The sequence below is a fragment of the Mauremys mutica genome, chromosome 9, assembly GCF_020497125.1.
Source record: "Mauremys mutica isolate MM-2020 ecotype Southern chromosome 9, ASM2049712v1, whole genome shotgun sequence".
Lineage (NCBI taxonomy): Eukaryota > Metazoa > Chordata > Testudines > Geoemydidae > Mauremys > Mauremys mutica.
Genome location: NC_059080.1, coordinates 58,139,755 through 58,162,758, shown reverse-complemented (window position 1 = coordinate 58,162,758; position 23,004 = coordinate 58,139,755). Strand labels below are relative to the sequence as shown.

Sequence of the window (23,004 nt, the reverse complement as noted above, 5' to 3'; positions counted from 1 at the left end):
CTCTCTCTGGGCTAACAAACCCCTCCCCTAGAAGGGGTACTGCCTCAGGATCTCCACATGTTTCAACCACAATCCCAAACCATGTTAAAACCTGTAAGCTTTTGCATGCTTCAAGAGCTCGTTATCCACTACAAAACAAATCAGTGTTATAACTGGGTTGGGAGATACCCATGTTTTATCTGTCCCCTGACTTGTTAACTGTAGTATAGACTGGCCCTTATAAAACTAGGAAATAAAGGACTGAGTCCTGACCATAATCTTGGTTTTTCTGCTTTGCGGCATGATGTCATTACACAGAAGCCCATAAATGCTGCTTTGGTGAGCTGAACTTTGTGCAAGTGTATAGATTTATGTGTATCTGCAGGATGCCCTGGAGGATTAACTAAGGTGGTTTTCCTCTGTTTGAATCCTGCCTAGACTTGCAGTGCTTGAAAGATACCAAGGACACACCTAGCACTTCCTAGTGGCCCTGTGAAACTGTTTCAGGCCAAGAACCTAAAAATATAGCTGCATCCTATCCATGGGGCTGACCTTGTAGGCTTTAGCATGGTTCTAGACATGGCTCAAATGTTGTCCGCACTACAAATGGAACCATGCTGTAACACGGTCAGGGAACAACAGGGTTAATTATGTCAATTGGCCCTTAGACATGGGCCATTCCAAAGCTAGCTGCTGAATGCCAGGCTTTGTGACTCAGTACCACTCCCTTACCACGTGTTAATACAGTTACGTAGATAGTAGCAGCAATTAAAGGAACCATAAGCCCATCCTCCTTGACTAGGTGAAGAGACTGAGAAACAAAATTCCAAATATGAATAAGCAGAAAAAAGTCTCCTGCCAGCCTAGGTAGAAAATTCCACTCTGAAGAACAGGTAAACAAACAGCTCCTTCCCAAAATGGGGGGCAGAAGACGTTTTTTAAAAGTGCCTTTCCTGATGCTGAGGATATTTTAGGACTTATCAAAATACAAAGTTGCATCAGTTTAACTAAAATTATGATTTAAAATCAATAAAATTAACTGGTGCAAAAGGCTGTGGATGCTCTTCAACTGATCTGGCTAAAGTCTGTTAGGAACAGAAACAAGCCAGTCTTAAAACAAAATATATGTTCACAGATGACTTTGTGCTGGCTCAGATCAATAGTTAACTGATTTTGGTGCAACTTCTGCGTGGTAGACAAATCTTTAGAATACCCTGCTTAATAATGCTAATATTTAAATTATCCCAATTAAGCTTTGAAATTAACACCTCACTGAGGAGTGTGTGTTTCAGGGAGTGATGTGGTATAGTTCACACATCTCCTTTTGCTATCTGACTGCTGTTTTCTCAAGGGCAGGTTAGTAGGATTGCAATGATGTACAGTGTATTCTGCTGGCATCTTTGGCTTTTTCTTCACTGCAGAGTTCACTTGAGCTTCCATCACAAGAGCCTCTCACATGAGTATGGTGGTGCTTTACACCCGAACTAGCTGGCCTGTCCTGGGCCATAGGCTTACGTTTCAGTGCTACTTGCACTCAGGCCAGTAACCCACCCATTTTGCAGTGGCGATACAGGCTAATAGTCCTCCAATGCCTTCCCACAATACCCCCCATGTGCCCCAAAGGACAAATTCCCCCAGAATTCACTGGGAAAGAATTATAGAGTGGCTCATCTTACTGCAGTGCTAAGAACCATGGGATATGGTCCCAGAAGTCCTAGCACCTCACATGGATGGGTGCAGCACCAATATGGCTGCACTCGAGTATCACTCTGTAGTGTGGCCGCTCACACCCATGCTAGGCCAACCTAGATGCTTGTGGTCACGTGCCGATCACCTGAGTTAACTCTGCAGCAAAGCCCTACCCTCACTGGTGGGAAAAGGAAAACATGCAATTGCTTTTTTAAAAATAACAACTAAGAATTTGCAGACAGCAGCAAGAAATGATGAAGTGCTTTCCCACTGCATTTGGGAACATTTTATTACTCCTTGCTGTCATCTGCAAAAAGATCTCCCCTCTTCCTGGTTTGACTCCACCACTGTCTTTTATCCTGAATAACTCATGAGAGGCTTACCCTCCTTGGTGTATCTTGAGTAATTAAAGTGGCTGAGTTTAAGTCAAAATTAGGTAACACTTGATCTAAACTCAACCATTCTTCCTAATCAAGAGAACCCCCCGATCTCCTTACTGGTGAAAACCAACAGCATATCACACTTAAGGGAACACTATTGATTTTAAGACTCTACGTCCGTCTGAAAATCTTGCCCACTTTAGGACCACTGACCTTGTACTTGTGTCAGATTTGATGGCATAATATAGCTCGTCATAAGAAGTAACACCTAAAATCTCAAACTGAAAGACATTGGAAGAAAACATTTTTCTCTTGCAGTTCACTTTGTGCATTTGAAAGCACTTTGATTTTACAGTGAAACTACATGTCCAGTCAGTCACTTTCCCTCAGTCTGCGTGTCTCTTTTGCAGCAATAGGGAGTAAACATATTTTTTAAAAATAGGAAACATTTTGCAAAACCTAGAAAAAATGGGCAAAAAAATGCATTTTGTAAAATTGACTAGATGTCAGTATTGCCAACCTGAAGCATTAAAAAATCATTAAATTTGCAGAAAAACACCAAATGTAGCAAGATTCAGGATACAATATAAAATTTTGAGTTTTTCCTGTATTTGTCAGTTATTTTTCTTTTCTCTTTATCACTTTCATGATTAAACAAGGAATAAATACATCTGTGCCCTCTGTGAAATGGAATACCTTTTGGATGTTGTGAGACTTAATTTTGGTGAGGGGATGTGCCTATGGGACAGAGCTGTAAATAGCACTCAATAAAATGCTTAGTCCTTACTCATTCAAAGCACTGTGCAAGCTCCCCATGCATGCAATCCAGGTCACCTAATTTCCAGTCATGTGCATTATCATCTTAGACCACGCTCTCTCGTGCCGTACGCCTTGAGACCAGGAAGTTTTGGTACCTGTTACAATTTGATTTATACTCCGTCACATACATGCTGCTGGCTTAAATGTGTTTGTGGCAAATGATAACATGTAATCATAGTAAACAAAACAGATTAAGTACATCAATGATCACAAATATGGGTTTATATGAGGAAAGCTATAAAAAAGGATAGACTTTTCAACTGTGATTCAGAAACTCAAGTCTCACTGAAAAATCAATGGAATTTTTGTTCCTAAGTCAACTGGGTTCTTTTGAAAATCCCAACCACAATATCTGTGCTTGCATGGATTGGGCCAAATTCTTCTCTGTTACACTGGCATAAATCAGGAGTAACAAATAATTAGATATTCCCGATTCACACGATGTAACTGATAACAGTTTGGCCCAGTGCTTAGCCTGTTCATGCTGTCCTAGTTATGAGGACACCGTCAATGTAGTTTTTTTTTTTAAAAACAAAAATTATACACTGGTCCCATGTGCAAGATTTAACCTCCCAGAATCCAAGGATGTGGTGGGTTTTGTGTGTTTTTTTCCCCTCCAGACAATATACAATCCTGGCCAAATGTGCTGCAGATTTAACCCAGTATATGATCCTTGCTTGGGGAAACTCCCATTGATGTTGGGGGTTTTGGCCCAGGCCCTCCAAGATATTTAAGTGCCTAACTCACATTGATTTCAATGCAGTGTAGTTGAGTGTCAGTCCCACGATATTAGAGAGACAAGGTGGGTGAGGTATTGGACCAACTTCTGTCCAAGCTTTCGAGCCACGCAGAGCTCTACTTCAGGTACTCTTCTCACCAACAGAAGTTGGTCCAATAAAAGATAATACCTCACCCACCTTGCCCATTGATTTCAATGGAAGTTAGGCACCTAAATATCTTTGAGGATCTCTGCCTCTGTGCTTCACTGTGTGCCATTTTTGGCATGAGACTTAAAACTAAGATCTTGAATACATGTGATGATTAACTTTCTACATGATTCATAACACATCTGTGACAGAGATGGAGCTGATATGTAATATTATGAAGACTGAGATGTGACCATTTTATGACACAATGTGCCCTGATTAGCAAGGGGAAGTTATGGTATATTGGGATTATTAGAATTTCCTATATTACTGTATTGATCTAACTGAATAGGGGGCTGTGGGAAGAGGAAACAGAGAAGCAACACAAGATATGTAGATAAGGACTCCCCGATGCACACTTGGGAGATAATCAGTCAAGTTGTTGGTTTCAATGTCTCCTTATTTTACCGAAGCTAGCGGTCAAAGAACATTAAAGAGTTAAAAAGCCTTTCTTAAGGAGAAGGGGAGTCACTTGTCAGAAGCTGTCTAGGGAGACAGGCTCTCTGAGAGGAGAGACAGAGAGAGAAATGCACTCTGTGGAGGGAGTGTAAAGAAGCGGGCCTCCCAGATCCAGGGCATGGTAAACCTTAGGGAAAAGCTAGCTATGCATACAATCTGTTGTATTGTTTTTAAGACATGTTTTCTCTGAAATGCTGTTGTTCTAAAGAAATACTTTGTTTTAAGGAAGTATTTGGCCACTGATTACCACAGTCATTGTAACAGAGAGAACAGCAGGGTCTGGACATAAGTCAGAGCTGCTGAAGTAATCACACAGGGGATTGCAGACCAGGCCTGGTCTGAGAATGAGAGAATCATATGATTCAACCCCGAAAAACAAGTGATTGTTTGAGGATGGAGTGCTAGAGGGGGTGTACTGTAAAGACCAGGAGGGGTCAGATGTGCAGTTCACTAGGTCACTGTGATAATCTGTATCGCTCCTAGATTTCTTTTCTCAACACTTCTTACTGTTGCTATCAATGGTGCAGCTCCAAAGGAAGTAATAGTGAATATAGTATTGACTAACCAATGGTGCTGATAAGCCAATGGTGTTCTAACTCTGCTCAGAGCAGGTCTAGAGTCTGATTTGTCTTGCATATCCCAAGTTTCACCTCATTTAAAACCTACTTGCTTACAAAATCAAACATAAGAATACAAAAAGTGTCACAGCCACACTGTTACTGAAAAATTGCTGACTTTCTCATTATTACAATATAATTACAAAATAAATCAATTAGAATATAAATATTGTACTTATGTTTCTGTCTATAGTATATAGAGCAGTATAAACAAGTCATTGTCTGTAAAAAATTTTTAGTTTGTACTGACTTTGCTAGTGCTTTTTATGTAACCTGTTGTAAAATGAGGCAAATATCTAGATGAGTTGATGTACCACGTGGAAGACCTCTGTATACCCCTGGTTGAGAACCACTGGTCTAGAAGACCACAGTGGTTAAAATGCTGTGGCCTGTCTACACTAGCACTCCTACTGTTGTTTAGTGTATACAAAGCCACAGTACTTACTCCCTTGGATCCTGAGAAAAGTTACTCAGAGATCTCACTAAATTGGGTGATTGGGCAACAAAATGACAGATGAAATTCAATGTTGATAAATGCAAAGTAATGTACACTGGAAAACATAATTCCAACTATATATACAAAATGATGGGGTCTAAATTAGTTGTTACCTTTCAAGAAAGAAATCTTGGAGTCATTGTGGATAGTTCTCTGAAAACATCCACTCAATGTGCAGCAGCACTGCGGCAGTCAAAAAAGCTAACAAAATGTTAGGAACTATTAGGAAAGGAATAGATAATAAGACAGAAAATAGCATAATGCCGCTATATAAATTCATAGTACACCCACACCTTGAATAGTGCATGCAGTTCTGGTTGCCCTATCTCAAAAAAGATATATTAGAATTGGAAAAAGTAGAGAAGGGCAACAAAAATTATTAGGGGAATGGAACAGCTTCCATATGAGGAGAGATTAAAAAGACTTTGAATGTTCAGTTTAGAAAAGAGACAACTAAGGAGATTATGACAGAGGTCTATAAAATCATGAATGGTGTGGAGAAAGTGAATAGGGATGTGTTATTTATTGCTATACATAACACAAGAACCAGAGGTCACCCAGTGAATAATAGGTAGCAGGTTTAGAACAAACATAAGGAAGTACTTCTTCACACAACATTCAGTCAAACTCTGGAACTTGTGCATGAGGATGTTGTAAAGGCCAGAAGTATGACTGGGTTCAAACAAGAATCAGATAAATTCATGGAAGATAGATCAATCAATGGCTATTAGCCAAGATGGCCAGGGACACAACCCCATGCTCTGGGTGTCCTTAAACCTCTGACTGCCAGAAGCTGGGACTAGACGACAGCGGTAAATCACTTGTTAATTGCCTTGTTCTATTCATTCCCTCTGAAGCATCTGGCATCGTCCACTGTCAGAAGGCAGGACACTGGGCTAGATAGACCATTGGTCTGACCCAGCAGTTTTATGTTCTTACGCATTTGAGAAGTGTACAATAATTCCTTATACTTCCAATATGTTAACCATTCTGCAATCCTTCTGGATGAAAGCTGCTATAGTAGAGAAAACATTAGATTTTCAACTGTATTTCTGAATTTTCTTCTGTGGTTGGGTTTATGTTCTGTAAATTATATTTTAGTGTATTCTATCACAAAATAACATATGGTATACTCACCACAAATAAAAACTAGTAATGGAATCTAACGGAACATCTCCACCTTTACAACTTTTCATGAATCTATCATAGCTAAACAAAAATTCTAAAATATTCTCTATCTTGGAGTTACCATCAAGTCATTAACAATAAATAACCCATGTAACTGGAATTAACACAATCGGCTATTTCTACTGGTTATAGTCTTTTACAACCGGAGACAAACATCAATACCAAGAACTGCTTTGTAGTTTTTATGATACAGCATATATTCCAACCACTTATATAAACCATCACATAAAAGCCCATATTTCCAAATCAAAATATAAATTTCAGACCTTAAACTGAGTTTATACTACATTTGCAGATGCTGCTAAGCACTGCATATAACAATGACATAATTGTTTCTGGAGTTTCTAACATACATGAAAAGGGAAAAATCAGAAGCAGACTTTTAAAAGGAATATATCAAACAAAATAAATGCATAAACACAATATATGAAGCGTTGGGGTGCTATAAAGATTTTATTGTTACTTGGTTGGGAAGAGCCACATAACTCACTGTGGCTCTGTAACTAGTGAGTAATGCAGTCATCTCAAAATCCAGCAGATTTATTAGTAATACTGTTCAGACTAAGTTCTTGTATCTCATTTTCTCCTAACCCCTTATAAATAGGACCCAGCTCTTTGCAGGAGGTAACCTACATTTTATTTCTTTACACTTCATATAAATGTGGTGACTATTTTTGGTGGAGGAAAAGAACTAGTGACTCTTTGAAATTTAGTAACAACATCGTTAAATTAAATGATCAGTGGAAATGCATGAAAACGGTAGAGCATAGAAATAATTACAGAAAATAAAATATTTAGGAGATGTAGATCTGGTAGACTTGAGGCATTTTCTCGTATCCTGGACTCTGCATAGAGAATAACCTATTCCTAGGTTGGGTACTTACATGATTCCCATCACATTAGTATCTAAGTGTCTTACAATCTTTAATGTATTTATCCACACAACACCCTCTGAGTTGAGGAAGTACTGTCATCCCCATTTTACAGATGGGAAACTGAGTCACAGATACTAACTGACCTGCATGAGGTCATCCAGGAAGTTTGTGGCACAGGAGGGAATTAAACCTGGGTCTCCCAAGCAAACACCCTAACCACTGGACCATCCTTCTGGGATGGGAAGGAACTCCAAAGGTTTTCAAGTAGTTTATTTTATTTACTTAGACTTTGCTTTAGTAAGGTGTTTAAGCATTTGCCCAGCTATAAACACAATCCTACTTTAGTCACTGAAAATTATTTGCTTATTGAGGAGTTTCCTGCATCTTCCTCTCGAGCATCTAGTGCTGCCCATTGTCATATGCAGAATTTTGCACTAGGTGGGCCATGTGTTTGATCCAACATAGCAATTCCTATGTTCCCTGACCATCTTTTAACCATGCTGGGAACTATTATGTTGTAACTGGATTCCCTGGCAAGGTTAATTTTGAGCAGAAGTCTTTGCTGGTAACTTTGCAAAAGCATTCTCTTCAGAAATCTCTCTTTGTCGATATCTCATCCACTGACTTTGTTTTTAGGCCAACCACCTGTTCCCTTATTTTTTAAATTACACAGCTCACACATGAAAACATCTTTTTTCCCCCTATAAAGTTTATCACACATGCTTGCTCTTTCCTTCCCAGCCACAGACACAATAAGCCTCATTGTGACATCAGAATAAAGTCTGCGGCACCCAGTTGTTTGTAGGGTGATCAGATGTCCCTATTTTATAGGGACAGTCCAGATATTTGGGGCTTTTTCTTATATAGACACTGATTACCCCTCATCCCCATCCCGATTTTTCACATTTGCCATCTTGTGTGACATCAGAACAAGAGGCATACAGTGTCCCCTGGGGAAGGAGCAGATATATTTGGAAAGCACTACTTTGTTTTCACGCAAATGCCCTCAGTACTAATAATTTTGCAGGGGTGCTGGGAGCCACTGAACCAAACTTTAACCCCTGTATACGACGGAATCCACTTTGAGCCAGGGCACCCCCGTTCCAGCAGCACCTGTGTAATTTTGTTTCAAAAAGGGAGGAGAAATAAGAAACTCAGCTGTGCCAAACCTCTCTCACTGCAGGTGATTTTCAAGGCTTCGTGCAAAGGCTCTCCCTGCAGGGATGGTTGCATTGCAAAGTGTTTCCACGACACCTTTACGGCCTTCCCCGATTTTTCCCTCCTGGCTTTGAAATCTCCCTTATTTAAATGGCCACAGCTTAGCAGTACTGCACCTTGGCAACCTGGGGGGCGGGGCGGAGGCAAAGGGGACCGTCCTGCTGCTCTCTGAGGAGAACTGTAAAAGTCTGCGAGCCTGGAGAGCTCCCCAAGCGGAGCCAGCGGCTGCGTGTAGGAAGTGGAAAAGGGGAGGGGGGAAAAAAGGCTGCGGGCGGGTGCTTGCAACCTCAGAGCTGAAAGGGCTGCGGGGCTTTGCCGTCTCTCTCTCTCTGTCTCTCTCTGCCTCGCGCTGCTGCTGTCGGCGCGAGGCGGCCGCCGAGAGCGGAGCGGAGCGAGCGGCGCCGGCGCTGTGCATGCTGGGCTCCGATCATGGTGGGCTCGCGCTAGCGGCAGGAAGGGCTCGAGCCAGTTTCCCCCCCGCCCCCGGCAGCCGCGCGCCTCCCGATCGGCGAGTCCCGCCCGGGGAGAGAAGACACCGACCGGGAAGGGGGCTGGTACCCGCCGGGCGCTCGCTCTGTCCCGCCCCGCAGCGCCCCGGCACCGCTCGCCGGAGGAGGAGGAAGGGGGGTTGCCCCGGGTGCCAGCCGCTGTGGGGGGACGGGAGCGGAGCGGAGCGGACCGTGCCCCCCGCCGCTGCCCCCCGCGTGCCCAGCCCCGGGAGATGGTGACACATGAGGCGCGCTGGCAGGAGCATGGTTGAAAGGACCAGCAAGTTCTTGCTGATCGTGGCCGGCTCGGTGTGCTTCATGCTCATCCTGTACCAGTACGTGGGGCCGGGGCTGAGCCTGGGGGCGCCCAGCGGCCGCGCCCCGGCCGAGGAGCTGGACCTCTTCCCCACGCCGGACCCGCACTATGTCAAGAAGTACTACTTCCCCGTGCGGGCGCTGGAGCGGGCGCTCGCCTTCGACATGAAGGGCGAGGACGTGATCGTCTTCCTGCACATCCAGAAGACGGGCGGCACCACCTTCGGCCGCCACCTGGTGCAGAACGTGCGGCTCGAGGTGCCCTGCGACTGCCGGCCCGGGCAGAAGAAGTGCACCTGCTACCGGCCCAACCGCCGGGAGACCTGGCTCTTCTCGCGCTTCTCCACCGGCTGGAGCTGCGGGCTGCACGCCGACTGGACCGAGCTCACCAGCTGCGTGCCCGGCGTGCTGGACAAGAGGGAGAGCGCCGCGCTCAAAGCCCCCAGGTGAGCGGCACCCCGCGGGCATGCCTGGCATCCCCCGCAAGGGAAACAACCCACCCGCACCCTCATGGTGTTCACTGCACTCCCCTGCACCTCCGGCCCGGGAACTCCCCTCTGTACCCTCACAGCGTGCAGTGTATTCCCTTCTGCATCCGCAGCCCAGCCTGCAGCATGCTCTGCACCCCCAGCATGGGAATGCCCGCTGCACCCTCATGGCGTTCACTACATCCCCCTGGGCATCCCTTGCACCCCCAGCCTGGGAACCCCCTCTGCACACCCATGGCTTGCATTGCACTCCTCTCTGCATCCCCAGCCCAGCCGACAGCATGCACTGCACTCCTTTACACCCTCAGCACCCCCTCTTCAGTTCCACAACATGCACTGCACCCCCTCGCCACCTCTCTCTTCATTCCCACTGCACTTCTCTGCACCCTGAGCTTGGGCACCTCATCTGTGCCCCCACAGTGTGCACTGCACCCCCAGTCAAGGTACTCCCTTTGCATGCGCTGGACTCCTCTCTACCCCCAACCTGGGCACCCCTCACTGCGCCCCCATCTGCATGCTCACTCAGGGCACTGTACTCTGCACCACCAGCCCAGGCACCTCCTCTGCACCTCTGCAGTGTTTGCATCCCCAGCCCAGGCACCCCTTTTTCATGCGCTGCACCCCTCTCTCTACTGTCAGCCCAGGCACCCCCTTCTGTACCCCCACAGCATACACTGCACTTCTCTAGGCACCCCCAGCCCATGGCATGCACTGCACTTCTCTCAGCCCCCCCCCAGCCTATAGTACTGCATACACTGTAATCTTGTCTGCCTCCCCTGCTCACCCTACTGCATGCATGCCCCTGCCCTCTGCACCCCAGCCTGGCCACCCACTTCTGCACCCCACAGCATACACTGCACTCTCCTCTGCACCCTCAACCCAGAGATCCCCTCTGCCACTCCCATGGCGTGCGCTGCATCTTTTCTCTGCATCCCCAGCTCAGACCACCTGCCCTCTGTAACCCCCACAGCATGCATCCATCTGCACTCCCTGCCCTTGCCACAATATACACTGCACCTGCCCTCTGCATCCCTAGCCCAGGCACCCCCTCTGCCCACACCGTTACAGGCATTGCACCTCTTTTCTGCACTCTAGCTCACCCCATTGCATTCACTGAACCTCCCCCCTGTACCCCCACATCCCATCTTGTGCACTCTCCACTCCTCAGCCCAGCCTTATCCTTGCCCGTGTAATCTATATGCCTACCCTACTCTGTGCATCCCTAATCCTCCTGTACCCCAGCTAAACCTGTACACCCTCAATTGCAGGCAAGAGAGACCCAAGACAACCAATCCCCTGCACACTTAACCCCCCCTGCATGTACGTGCACAATCACCCCCATATTCCACTTTGCATACCCCATTCAGCCCTACACCCACTCTATATTCCCTCCTTCAGTCCCTATCCTTTTCTGTGCACAGTAAGTGGTGCTTCGAAAGCCTTAGCTGAAAACTGTATGTTTCCCCTCCCAAGCTCAACCTACATCCCCTTTATCTCTCTGTCTTCCACTTGGGCAAGAGAGAGCACGTCACCCCAAAGTCCCAGGCAAGACAACTCTCTCAAAATTTCATCCTTATACATGCCCAGTCCGACCCCCAGCCCCTCTCACACAGACACCAAATCCCACTGCATTCCTATCCTCTTGCATCCTACCCTTCATTCCACTGCCCCAATCTTAACTTGCTCTTAAACTAATAATTTACAATAATCTATGTAAATTTAAATTGGTTTGTTTAAAAGCATCTCCAATTGTTATTATTCCTGCTTCCCAAATTTAACATGTTTTTGTGGCTTTGAGTCCAAGAGGTCTGGTAGGGGTCAGCTAAAAACTATCATTGAAATACCATGCACAATCTCTTTAGTGAATGTAAATCACTGTTGTTATTACTATCCCTTGTATAATTTTTTTCTTTAAGTTTCATTCTCAGAGCTGTGCAACATTTTATGCAATCATTTGTTAATGCCGTGTGCTGTATATATATTTTTAATAGCATACGTAATAATCCATTTAGTGAACGGCAGCCTTAGAGCAAGTCTGTGTTTTAGCATCGCTGTTCTTTCTTCATTAAACCATTTTAGTTGGTCTTGTCCTAGGAGCAGTATGCAGTTATTAGTGTATTAGTTATTAGTATTCTTTATTGCCTCTATTGCGATTACTGCTCTTTTCAACGGATCTCAGTGCGTTTCAATGTTAGTCATCCTAATTCTATACTTGAGTCACTGTCATGCTGGCTGATCCACGAGCAGCAAACCAGGCTTTCCTTGTGATCTTTTATTTTTAAGGCACTTGTAAACATTTATAAACAAAATACCCCTCACCTGTCCTGTTGCTGATGTGGTTTAGTGAAGTGCTGCAATGAAAACTGCTCAAAGTTCAAATCTGGTAAGAACCCAGTCTGTGAACCTTGGCACCCAGCTAGCAAACTGTTAACCTGCCATAAAGACAGATTTTTGGATAGATCCAGACACCCATGTGTTCAGGATCCTCAGTTGTACTTAAACCTACTCTACCTTCAGTATTTAACCCTACCCTCCTTGCTTTTTCCTACAGTTACTACAGAATAGCATAGTGCTGAAGCTCCAGATTGTGCACACATAGTAATGGTCCTGTTACATGGTTGCTCAGTTACCTTTAACCTTAAAGGCTTAATAATTAGTTCTTTCTGAAGATGTTCCACTTTGGGGAATGGATTCTGTGTGTATTTTGTAGGGATTTCAGAACCAGCTACTAAGTATTGCACCTTTTCAGTAATTTTTAAATGAGCTTGTTTTCTCTCTAATATTTGTTTTTTTGGGGGATTTAAGGCATTTGACACTTTTTAAACTATTTGTGCTCAAAATATATTGAAAAAATAATCTAGGCACCCAGTGCATCCAGGAGCATATTTATCATGAAACAAACCATGTGGTGGCACGGGACCCCCAATGACTGGGGGGCCCCCCAAATGCAGGACACATCTCATCTGACAACCTGCCCCTGAGTCCCAGCTGGCAGCACAGGAGTGCTCAGGCAAGAAGGCTGCCTGCATGCCGTGGCCGGTGGCCCCATGCTGCTCCTGGAAGTGGCCGGCTGCTGGCATGTCTCTGCATGCCTCTGGTGGGGGGGGAAGGGGAGATGGCTCTGTGTGCGGCCCCCTCCCCGGGCAGTGCATGGAGACCCGATGCCCACTTCCCCCCAAGGGGTGCGCAGAGACGTGCCAGCAGCAGGGCTAAGGCGGCTCCCTGCCCGCTCTGCCTCCCTCCCTCCGTGCCGCCTGGGGGTGTGTGTTTCTCCGCATGCTGCCCCTACCATGAGTGCTGACTCCACAGCTCCCACTGGCTGGAAACTGTGGCCAGTGGGAGCTGTGGGGGCGGTGCCTGCAGTCAGCGGTTCACGGAGACCCCTTGCCCCCCTGCCTAGGAGCTGCTGCCAAAGGTGTGTGCGCTGATTGCTTTGGGAGCTGTGCCGCCCGAGGTAAGCCACACACACACACACACACACACACACACACACCTCTGAGAGCTCGACCCCTGCACCCTCTCCCACACCCCTGCCCCAGCACAGAGCCCACACCCAGCATCCAAACTCCCTCCCAGAGCCCACACCTCTGCCCCAGCTCAGAGCCCACATCCAGCGCCCAACCCACTGCCTCAGCCCAGAGCCCGCACCCAGCACGACTCCCTCCCACAGCCCGACCCCGACACCTCCTCCCACACCCCTGCCCCAGCACAGAGCCCACACCCAGCATCCAAACTCCCTCCCAGAGCCCACACCTCTGCCCCAGCTCAGAGCCCACATCCAGCGCCCAACCCACTGCCTCAGCCCAGAGCCCGCACCCAGCACGACTCCCTCCCACAGCCCGACCCCGACACCTCCTCCCACATCCCTGCCCCAGCTCAGAGCCCATAACAGCGCCCAACCCACTGCCTCAGCCCAGAGCCCACGCCTAGCACCCAGACTCCCTCCCAGAGCCTGACCCCCACACCTCCTCCTGCACCCCAACCCCCAGCACCCCAATCAAGGTGCCTCACTTTATTTTCATTTACTTCCCATTACTTATAGGAGGAGGATGAATAAAAAAAGAGTGAAAAATGTGGGGGAGATAAGAGAGACTGTTCTTTTTCTTGGCTGGGTCCTGGGTGGGGAGGGGTGGCCTGAAAATGAAGCTGCGCACAGGGTCCCACTAACTCTAAATCCGCCCCTGTGTGTATCCTAATATTAGTTTCGCTAATATTAGTGCTGTGGTCTCTCTGTTTCTGTTACCCCACAGATTAGGTTGCATTAGGACTTGATTTTCAGAAATGTGGAGGCCATGGTGTGGAGGTTTAGGTAATCTGATTATAGTAATCTTGGTTTGTTTACACACACTGTGCTTGGCCTTTCATTAATTTTGAACTGGGGATGATTTTGGTACAATAAACAGCTGCCAGTTGACTTTGTAATATTGTCCTAGCACAGTGCTCTATTGTAATGAAGTACAGTTCATTGTGTTCATAAGGCATCTTCACAAAAAGATAACATTTCTCTGGCTTGTAATGAAATCAGGATTCATAAATGAGAGATGTTTGTTTAAAATCAGTGATGTAGTGAATTTCATTTGTTCAGATGGAAAAAGGATACCTTCTTGCATTATTTCCAGTACACTAGCAATCATACCACTTCATTTCCCTGCTCTGAATAATGTATCTTGGCCATCAAAACAGTGCTTGTTTTTATGCGACCTGTGCATTTGAGAGAAGCTAGTGTTGAAATAGGATTTGACTATGAAATTCTTACTTGAACAAGCTCCAGACAACCATTTGGGTCTCCTTGAACCTAGTAAGACTTCAGAATTCTAAAGTTACTTTTACATTCTTCTGCAGTGGAGACATGAAATTCACTTTCCAGAACATTCAGTTCCTTCCTTTATATTCAGTAGGTATGGTGACAGGGCCGTATTAATGCAGTGGTTTTAGGGGCTGCAGCCCAGGGCCTCAGGCTGAGGGCAGCCCTATGGGTGGGATGTGGCCTGCGGCAAGTCTCCCCGCTGCGGGCCGGACACATGTTCCTGAGCCTCAGCACTGCCGTGTGTGTCCCCTCCCTCCCCCGGTCTGGAGCCGCGAGCGCCAGCTTGCCAATGTGCCCCTGTGGCCCCTACGCAAGGGGCATTCAGGAAATCTCTGCACACTGCCCCCAGCGTCAGCTCTGAAGCTCCCATTGGCTGGGTACATGCCAGCCACCTCAGGGAGCAGAGCAGCTCGGAGCCAGGGCTGGCATGGATCCTGCCTAGCCTTGCTGCGCCGCCGCCCGAGGTAAGCGCCTCCCGGCTGGAGCCTGCACCTCACACCCCCTCCTGCACCCCAACCCCCTGTCCCATCCCTGTAGGGTGACCAGACAGCAAATGTGAAAAATCGGGACAGGGGATGGGGGGTAATAGGAGCCTATATAAGAAAAAGACCCCAAAATTGGGACTGTTTCTATAAAATCAGGACATCTGGTCACCCTACATCTCTGTCTCTACCCCAAAGCCCACCCCCCAAGCTGGAGCTGCACCCCCTCCTGCATCACAATTCCCAGCCCTGAGCCCACTCCAAACCCCCAGGGGCCCCACAAAAAGCTAAGAGCCCCGGGCCCACAGGAGAGTTAAACTGGCCCTGTACAGTGAAGTTTGACAGTGTTGCTCTTTCCAGCTATTGCATCAGCGTTAGAAGAGTGGGAAAGCGATGTTTGTTGCCCAAAACACAACAGCTATCGTCTGATCAAAAATCTGTCTAACACTCTGCCTTCCAGTAGGTCTTGGAAAGCGAAGGTTATTCAGAAATGCCCACGTGTACAAATCATGAGTTAAAAGCTTTTAACTTGGAAAGGAATGCAGCTTTATCACTGCATAGTGCCCTATTGCTCTGCAGTCCATAACCTAGGCATGGTACATACATTTACAATGCACTTGGGTCTTTTTATTGTTCTGCTCTGAGTTGGCCTTAATGACGGGGAGTGCTAGAATGTCCAAAGACTGCGCATTCCTGGGGTTTGGTTTTGTTTGGGTTTTCTGGATTGATACGGTAAACAAGAGACAGACATTTTTAGCTCTAGTGGGTCAGTGTGCTTTAAGTTTATGCTGTTTTGTTGTCTTTGAGTGGTGTTTACCATGCTTTGTATATAAAAGACACTTGTAAATTATTTTTGGGCAAGCATTTCTTGAAGTAAATGTTATGTTTTGTTCACATGCAATAAAAGGAATACATTGTCATCTTCTGTGCTTGTAACATTTGGAACTAAAGCGAGCTCCATTGTGAACCAAAAGCGTACATTATCTACAGTCTCTGCAGGATGATTCTGTTAGGTGATAGACTGCAAGTCTTTTGAGAACAGAACCCTGTTCTCTGTTTTTCACAGTTAGTACTTAATACATATTGATCAAGATTTTCAAAACTGGCTAGTGATTTTGGGTGCCCTATGTAAGACACCTTAAAGGGGCCTGACTTTCAGAAGGCAGGAGCTCAGTGGTTTCTATAAATTTGAGTTTTTCATTTATCTCAAGTTAAGCATCTAAAATTGAGATGCCCAAAATCTTGAGTTGATTTTTAAAATCTTCACACCATTATATTTTGCATCAACTCAGTTCTTTAGCCTAATTGTCACTATTAATAGATAGCCAAAGTAAGACTGGCTTACTTTGCACATTCTCCACTCAGGGCTTGATATGAATCAGTGGTTTTCAACCTGTGGTCCATGGACCACTAGGGGTCTACAGACTATGTCTAAGATTTCCAAAGGGGTCTGCACCTCCATTTGAAATTATTTTAGGGTCTGCAAATGATAAAAAAAGGTTGAAAACCACTGATATCTAAAGCCCTTAAAGTGAATGGAAAGATTCTCGGACCAACCCTTAATGCAGTGGTGCCCAAACTTTTCCTGTCACCCCCCCCCCCCTTACAAGTAATGGAATCTGTCTGTGGCTCTCCCCTCCCCCTCCCCCCCATTACTGCACAGTTGGCTCAGCAGGGGAGTTGGGGGCAGAACTGGGGATGGGGCAGAGGCGGAGCTGGCCTGGGGATGGAGAGGGAATGAGGGCAGAGCAGGGGGTGGAGCTGTGTTGGGGCAGAGTGGAACTGGGTGGTGGTCCATCCCCACCCCCATTGGGGGCTGGCCTGCCCCCCCCCACCGTGTGCCCTGCCAGATGTTCCTCCGTCCCCCCCTTGGGAGGCGTGTCCCACAGTTTGGGGACCACTGCCCTAATGGCACCGTGGTGTTTCACTCTGCCTGCTGCGCCTATCACCCTCTGTGCGAAGGACTGTGAAGAGCTAGAAGTTCTCAAGACCTTCTTATAGGGCACTTCGCTTATGAGCCTGATGCCTCCTCGTTTTAATTGTGTTCTGTGGCAATAATAAGGATATAAATAAATTTAAACCAAGGGAGATCCATTCCCTTATTCTCCCCTCCTCTCCTCACTGAAAATCTTTATAACTAGCCCTACTGGTTCATTCTTCTTTGTACCAAAACAAGAGCATGTAAAGTGGTTATTTTTCTGAAGATTTGTTGTTCACATGGAGATAGTTTATAAGGCATGTAGCAGCTTTAAATATCCATTCGGCTCAAGCTGCTAGTTGCTTTAGGATAGGCTGCGTATTTGGCAGAACACTGGAACTGTGTTGCTCTTCACCCCCATTTAATTTCTGTTTCAAACGCCGTGTAGATTGCTTCTTTTATTTTCTTTTTTAATGAGCTTCCTCAAGAGGCTAACTTAATCTTGGCTTTGTGTATGTGTTTATATGGGAGTCTGTCACAGAAATTCACCTGCTGAGCTTTTAATCTACATTTCACAGGATGCTCAAGAAATTGACAGGAACATTTTTTTTTCTGATCACAAATACAAAAACAAAACAAAAAAACCCCCTCCCAACCCTCATCTGGATTTGAATTCTTTATAAACAATAAAATACCATATATGAACATTAAAAATGCAAAATCCCAGATGTCTGTTGTAGGTTTTCAGTAACACCCATAGTTAAGCAAATCCGTTTGCCTGGATTCTGGAGTCTCTCTGGCAAGCTATTTACAGTGTTTGTTTTGTGCAGGTTTTTATTTTATTTTAGTAAAAGAAACAATTAGCAGAGCCCAGGAGTATGGAGGGTTTTTGCCAGTTTGATTTTTTTAAAGTGTGAACTTTCACAGTTTCGTATGGGATGTGTGTATTCAGAGAGCTAAGGGCATTGTTCACAAGTCAGCTACACCAGTGTGGCTCTGGAGTAATTCTGCTGAAGGCAGTTGAATGGTAACAGAGTAAAACTATTGAAAGTGAGAGGAGAGAAAGGCCTTTGGAATGTGGAAAACTGAATTCCTTTTGCCCCCCAGGTATGTTACAGCCAGTTGGCCAGATATGGAATCCCCTACACGTTGCATCCAGTTGCCCTGATTTCTACCGCCCAGAGTAGGGGGATCACACGTCCTGTTTTGCCAGGGGCAGTCCCTTTTTTAAGCCCTATCACAGCCATCCTGACTTGTTGGCAAAGCTGGGCATTGTCCCGTTTGCTCTTGCCGATTTGATCAGTTGGCAAGAGCAAATGGGACAAATGCCCACTTTTGTCAAAAAAGGGAGGTGTGGAGGAATATGCGGGAGGCTGAGTGGAGATGCCAGCCCTGCACAGGGGGGAGGAGGAGATAGGATTGATGGGGGAGACAGCGTTCCAGCATGCGGGGGATGGCACAGGGTTCCAGCAACCGGGCAACAGCCTCACGGGTGGTGGTGGTGGGGCTTGAGTGAGTGACTGGGGATGTCCCATTTTCCCTTTGGGAAATATGGTCACCCTAGCCAAGATAGATGGATCTTAAATATGGTCAGTTCTCCACAGCTGAGATCGTTTTAGTTTGGTGGACTGGAAATCATTGAATTAGGTTAGTCATTGAGATCAGGCTTTTGGCTAATTTAAAACAAACAAAAAAACCCCCAAACCTGCTGTCTTAGAATGAAGGTGTTCTGTTCACCTGAGTCACCTAGGGCCCTTCTAATGTTCTACATCAGGCTTAATTACTATTGGAATGTCTGTCCTTTGCTGGCAAAGTGGGAAAGATGATGACTCCTTAGGTTTGTCCCGGCTTTAGTGTCTACTTGTGTTTAACCTGATTTTGAAACACTGCGTTGCTTTAGTCCTTTAATTAAAACTTGTGTAAGAGCTCTGATTTCTCCCTCCACCCCCCTTTACATTATTAGTTTATCCTCATTTCGATTCTCCCCCTTGCCCTTTCAGAGCCAGCAAGGGGTACAACCTGTAGGCATGTGATATTAGAAATAAGACACCGGGCAGTCACAAATCTCTTAACATGAAAAAGAGGAGTGACAAATCCTGCACCCAACATGATGCACACGTACCTATTGCAAGCTAGTGCGGACCTGATCAATACAAGCTTCAGATCTTCCTAGGCACGCTTTGGGGGATTGATGATTAAGAAGCTTTGTGAGCCACCAGCCCTTCAGTGGGATGCTGCAGTGGCTTTAAGTCAGGGGTCTCAAACACGCGGCCTGCAGGCTGTTATTTTCTGTGACCTGTGAGCCCCCCCACCCTCCCCCAGTGTTTACCTAGAGCGGCTCTGGCCCGGCGCGCACCGGGGGCAGGGCAGGTTCCCTGCATGCCTGCCCTGCCCCGCGCCACTCCAGGAAGTGGAAAGAATGTGGGGGAAGAGAGGTGCAGGGGGGTGTGTTGCTGTTGCTTCAAGCACTGCCTCCGGCAGCTCCCATTGGCCACGGTCCCCCGTTCCTGGCCAATGGGAGATGCTGGGGGCGGTGCCTGAAGCAACAGCAACACACACCCCTGTGCCCTTACTCCCCCACGTTCCAGCCGCTTCCCGGGGCGGCGCGGGGACAGTGCAGGCAGGCAGGGAGCCTGCCCTGCCCCCAGTGCGCGCCGGGCCAGAGCCCGCCCCCTGAGCCCCTCCTGCAGTCGAACCCCCTGCCCTGAGCCCCTTGCTGCACCCTGCTCCCCAACCCCCTGCCGCACCCTGACCCCCGCCACACCCCTTCTGCACCCCAAACCACTGCCCTGAGCCCCCTGCCGCACCCTGACCCCCGCCATACCCTGCATCTTGATCCCCTGCCCTGAACCCCCTGCTACACCCCGCACCCCTCCTGCACCCCAACCCCCTACCCTGAGCCCCCTGCCGCACCCTGCACCCGACTCCCTGCCCTGAATCCCCTGCCACACCCTGCACCCCTCCTGCACCCCAGCCCCCTGCTGCACCCCTCCTGCACCCCAACCCTAACCCCCGCCGCACCCCTCATCCCTCCTGCACCCCCTGGGGGCAGGGAGGGGGCGGAGTTGGGGTGGGGATTTCAGGGAAGGGGGGGGAGATGTGGGGCTGGGGCGGGGCCTCATGGAAGGGGTGGAGTGGGGGCAGGGCCGAGGGTGGCAGGGGGGAGGTGTCAGTAATGCGGCCCTCGGACCAATGTACTAGTCCTCATGTGGCCCTCGTGGTCATTTGAGTTTGAGACCCCTGCTTTAAGTTAACCTTTAATAAAGAAAGTGCATGCGCCCAAAGCGACTAAGGCCTGATAAGGCAGCTGCACGCTTACCTGGCATGACCAAGCAGGGCATGTTTGCTGTGTATCCTGAGGAATCTCTCCCTGAAGGGGAGGAATGAAGGATTTTTGTTCTATGCTAGCATAGGAGCTGGAAGCATTCGTAATTACCTTTGTTCTTCTCTTTAGGAAAGCATTGCTGGAAAAGTCTCCCCTTGTAACCTAGAGGTGCCTGTGACTCCCTCTTTGGGCAATCCAATCACCCCCACCCCAAACTAAGGAGAGACTGGACACTTTTTCCTGTGAAACTTCCACTGATTTGCAGGATTGGGCTCTTAATGAACTTTCAGGCTCTGTACAAGTGCACTGGAGACAGTTTAAAGTCTTTGCTGGCACACATACACAGTAATGCAGGATTTCTGTGATTCGCTCTGGGAGGATGTTTGTAGCCAAACAAAGCTGAGTGGAGACCCAGTCCTCTAAAAACAGTTTTGTGTTCTCTGCGAGTTTGACTTACCGCTTTGATCACTTCGCTTTCTGTGATAGCCCCTTTCTGTTCATCATTTGCCCTATCTGAACCTTGTTTGTGGCTGCCGCACATGGTCATGGATGATTGCTTGTTAATCTGTTTCTAATACATTTGTTCACAACGGTGGCTAGGTTTGTGATATTAGAGAGACAAGGTGGGGGAGATAATGTTTTTTATTGGACCAACTTCTGTTGGTGAGAGAGACAAGCGTTTGAGCTTACACAGAGCTTTGTGATAGAAGTTAGTCAATAGTTGTGTGGTTGTGGTATGACAGCTGTTTTGGCCTGGAAGCAGTTTGACTGTACAGCTGTGGTTTGATGAATAAACAGGAAATAGCTGGTTCAAGTTCAGGTAGGCGTATCTGTTTGGTTTAGTGCAGTGGTTTTCAAACTTTTTTTCTGGCGACCCAGTAGAAGAAAATTGTTGATGCTTGTGACCCAATGGGGCTGGGGATAAGGGGTGTGGGTGTGGGAGGGGCTTAGGGCTGGAGTGTGGGGGTGAGGCCGGTGATGAGGGGTTTTGGGTGCAAAAGGGGCTCTGGGCCAGGGGAGGGGGGCTCAGTGCTGGGGCAGGGGGTTGGGTTGCGGGAGACGGTCAGCGCTCTGGGCTGGGGGTGCGAGATGAGGGGGTTGGAGGTTCAGGAAGGGGTTCCAGGACAATGGGACTGTGGAGTTGGTGCTTGGGGCGGGGGCAGTGCGCAGAGCCCCGTGGCCCCCCCACCTAAGAGCAGGATCTGCTGCTGGCTGCTTCTGGGGTGCAACGCAGTGTCAGAACAGGTAGGGACTAGCCTGCCTTAGCTGGGCAGCACTGCCGAAGGGACTTTTTTACAGCCCGGTTGGCAGTGCTGACCAGAGCTGCCACAACCCAGTGCCTTACATTCTGTGACCCGGTACTGTGTTGTGACCTGCAGTTTGAAAACCACTGGTTTACTGTGTCCTATCCATTGTGTTTGGTGTGTTTGCCTGCTATACATTTTACTATTGGATTACCTTTAATGGGGACTATGGTGCTTGTGGAATGGCATCATAAGGCCGTGGGCTTCAATCGCTTGCAGAATCAGGGCTGTTGTTTGTCTCTTCTTCCATTTCCCATGGGAGGTCACTTGTTTCAAAGTACTAGTAATATTACCATCCTCATGGCAAAAATTGTAGTTGAATGTTCTAGGAGTAAATAGAACTCCATAGGGCAGGGCTTCTCAAACAGGTCGCTGCTTGTGTAGGGAAAGCCTCTGGTGGGCTGGGTCGGTATGTTTACCTGCCCTGTCCACAGGTCCGGCCGATCGCGGCTTCCACTGGCCCAGAGCAGCGATCTGCTGCCAATGGGAGCTGCTGGAAGCGGCATGGGCCGAGGGACTTACTGGCCGCCGCTTTCAGCAGCTCCCATTGGCCCGGAGCCGTGATCTGCCAGACCTGCGGATGGGCAGGTAAACACACCGGCCTGGCCCGCCAGGGGCTTTCCCTACACAAGCGGCGACCCTTGTTTGAGAAACCCTGCCATAGGGTGTGTGTGGTTACTTCAGAAAGCCAAATGACATATTTCTCTTGCCCCAAACTTTGTGTTTCCATAAAGTTGAGCTCTGGTTGCATTTAAATTCCTTGGAAATATTAGGATTTGGGATAGGGGAGGTTTCCTTGGTTAATTTAGAGTTGTTCTTCATGGAGCAAGGCTACTTGTCATGTTTTCCACTGTTAATAGTTGCAGTGGGTATAGCTGTTGAGTCAGGATTCTTTAGTGGAATTTTGTTTGAGGTTGGGATGGAAGGAAATGATACTGAGGTTTTTGGTTCAATAGAAAAGTGTGTGTGGGGGGGGGAGGAGGATATAGAAATAAAGGAATCCATTGCAGATTCTTTTGGCTCTGAGATGGTGGCTGTCTGTAAGAGTTTTTTGTTTTGTTTTCCATCATTCCTAATGGTCTTAGAACTATTGATTGATCAGTGGAATTTCTGATTAGTGCAGTTCTAAGGTGACACAGACCCTGTAATTGCATTTTATTGCTTTTTGTGCATTTCTCCCCTCCTGCCATCCCCTCAGTACAGAAATTGGATTCTATACAGAGTGCTCTCT

General features: G+C 47.4%; 1 protein-coding gene across 1 annotated transcript in view; it reads left to right on the top strand.

Moving 5' to 3' along the window:
* The first annotated feature begins 8,929 nt into the window (after positions 1-8,929).
* HS6ST1 (heparan sulfate 6-O-sulfotransferase 1) overlaps positions 8,930-23,004 on the top strand; it is a 264,364-nt gene continuing 250,289 nt past the window's right edge. Inside the window, exon 1 of the mRNA XM_045030135.1 lies at positions 8,930-9,895. Within this exon, the coding sequence (XP_044886070.1) occupies positions 9,378-9,895 (518 nt within the window). The 5' untranslated portion in view covers positions 8,930-9,377. The remainder of the gene's footprint in view (positions 9,896-23,004) is intronic.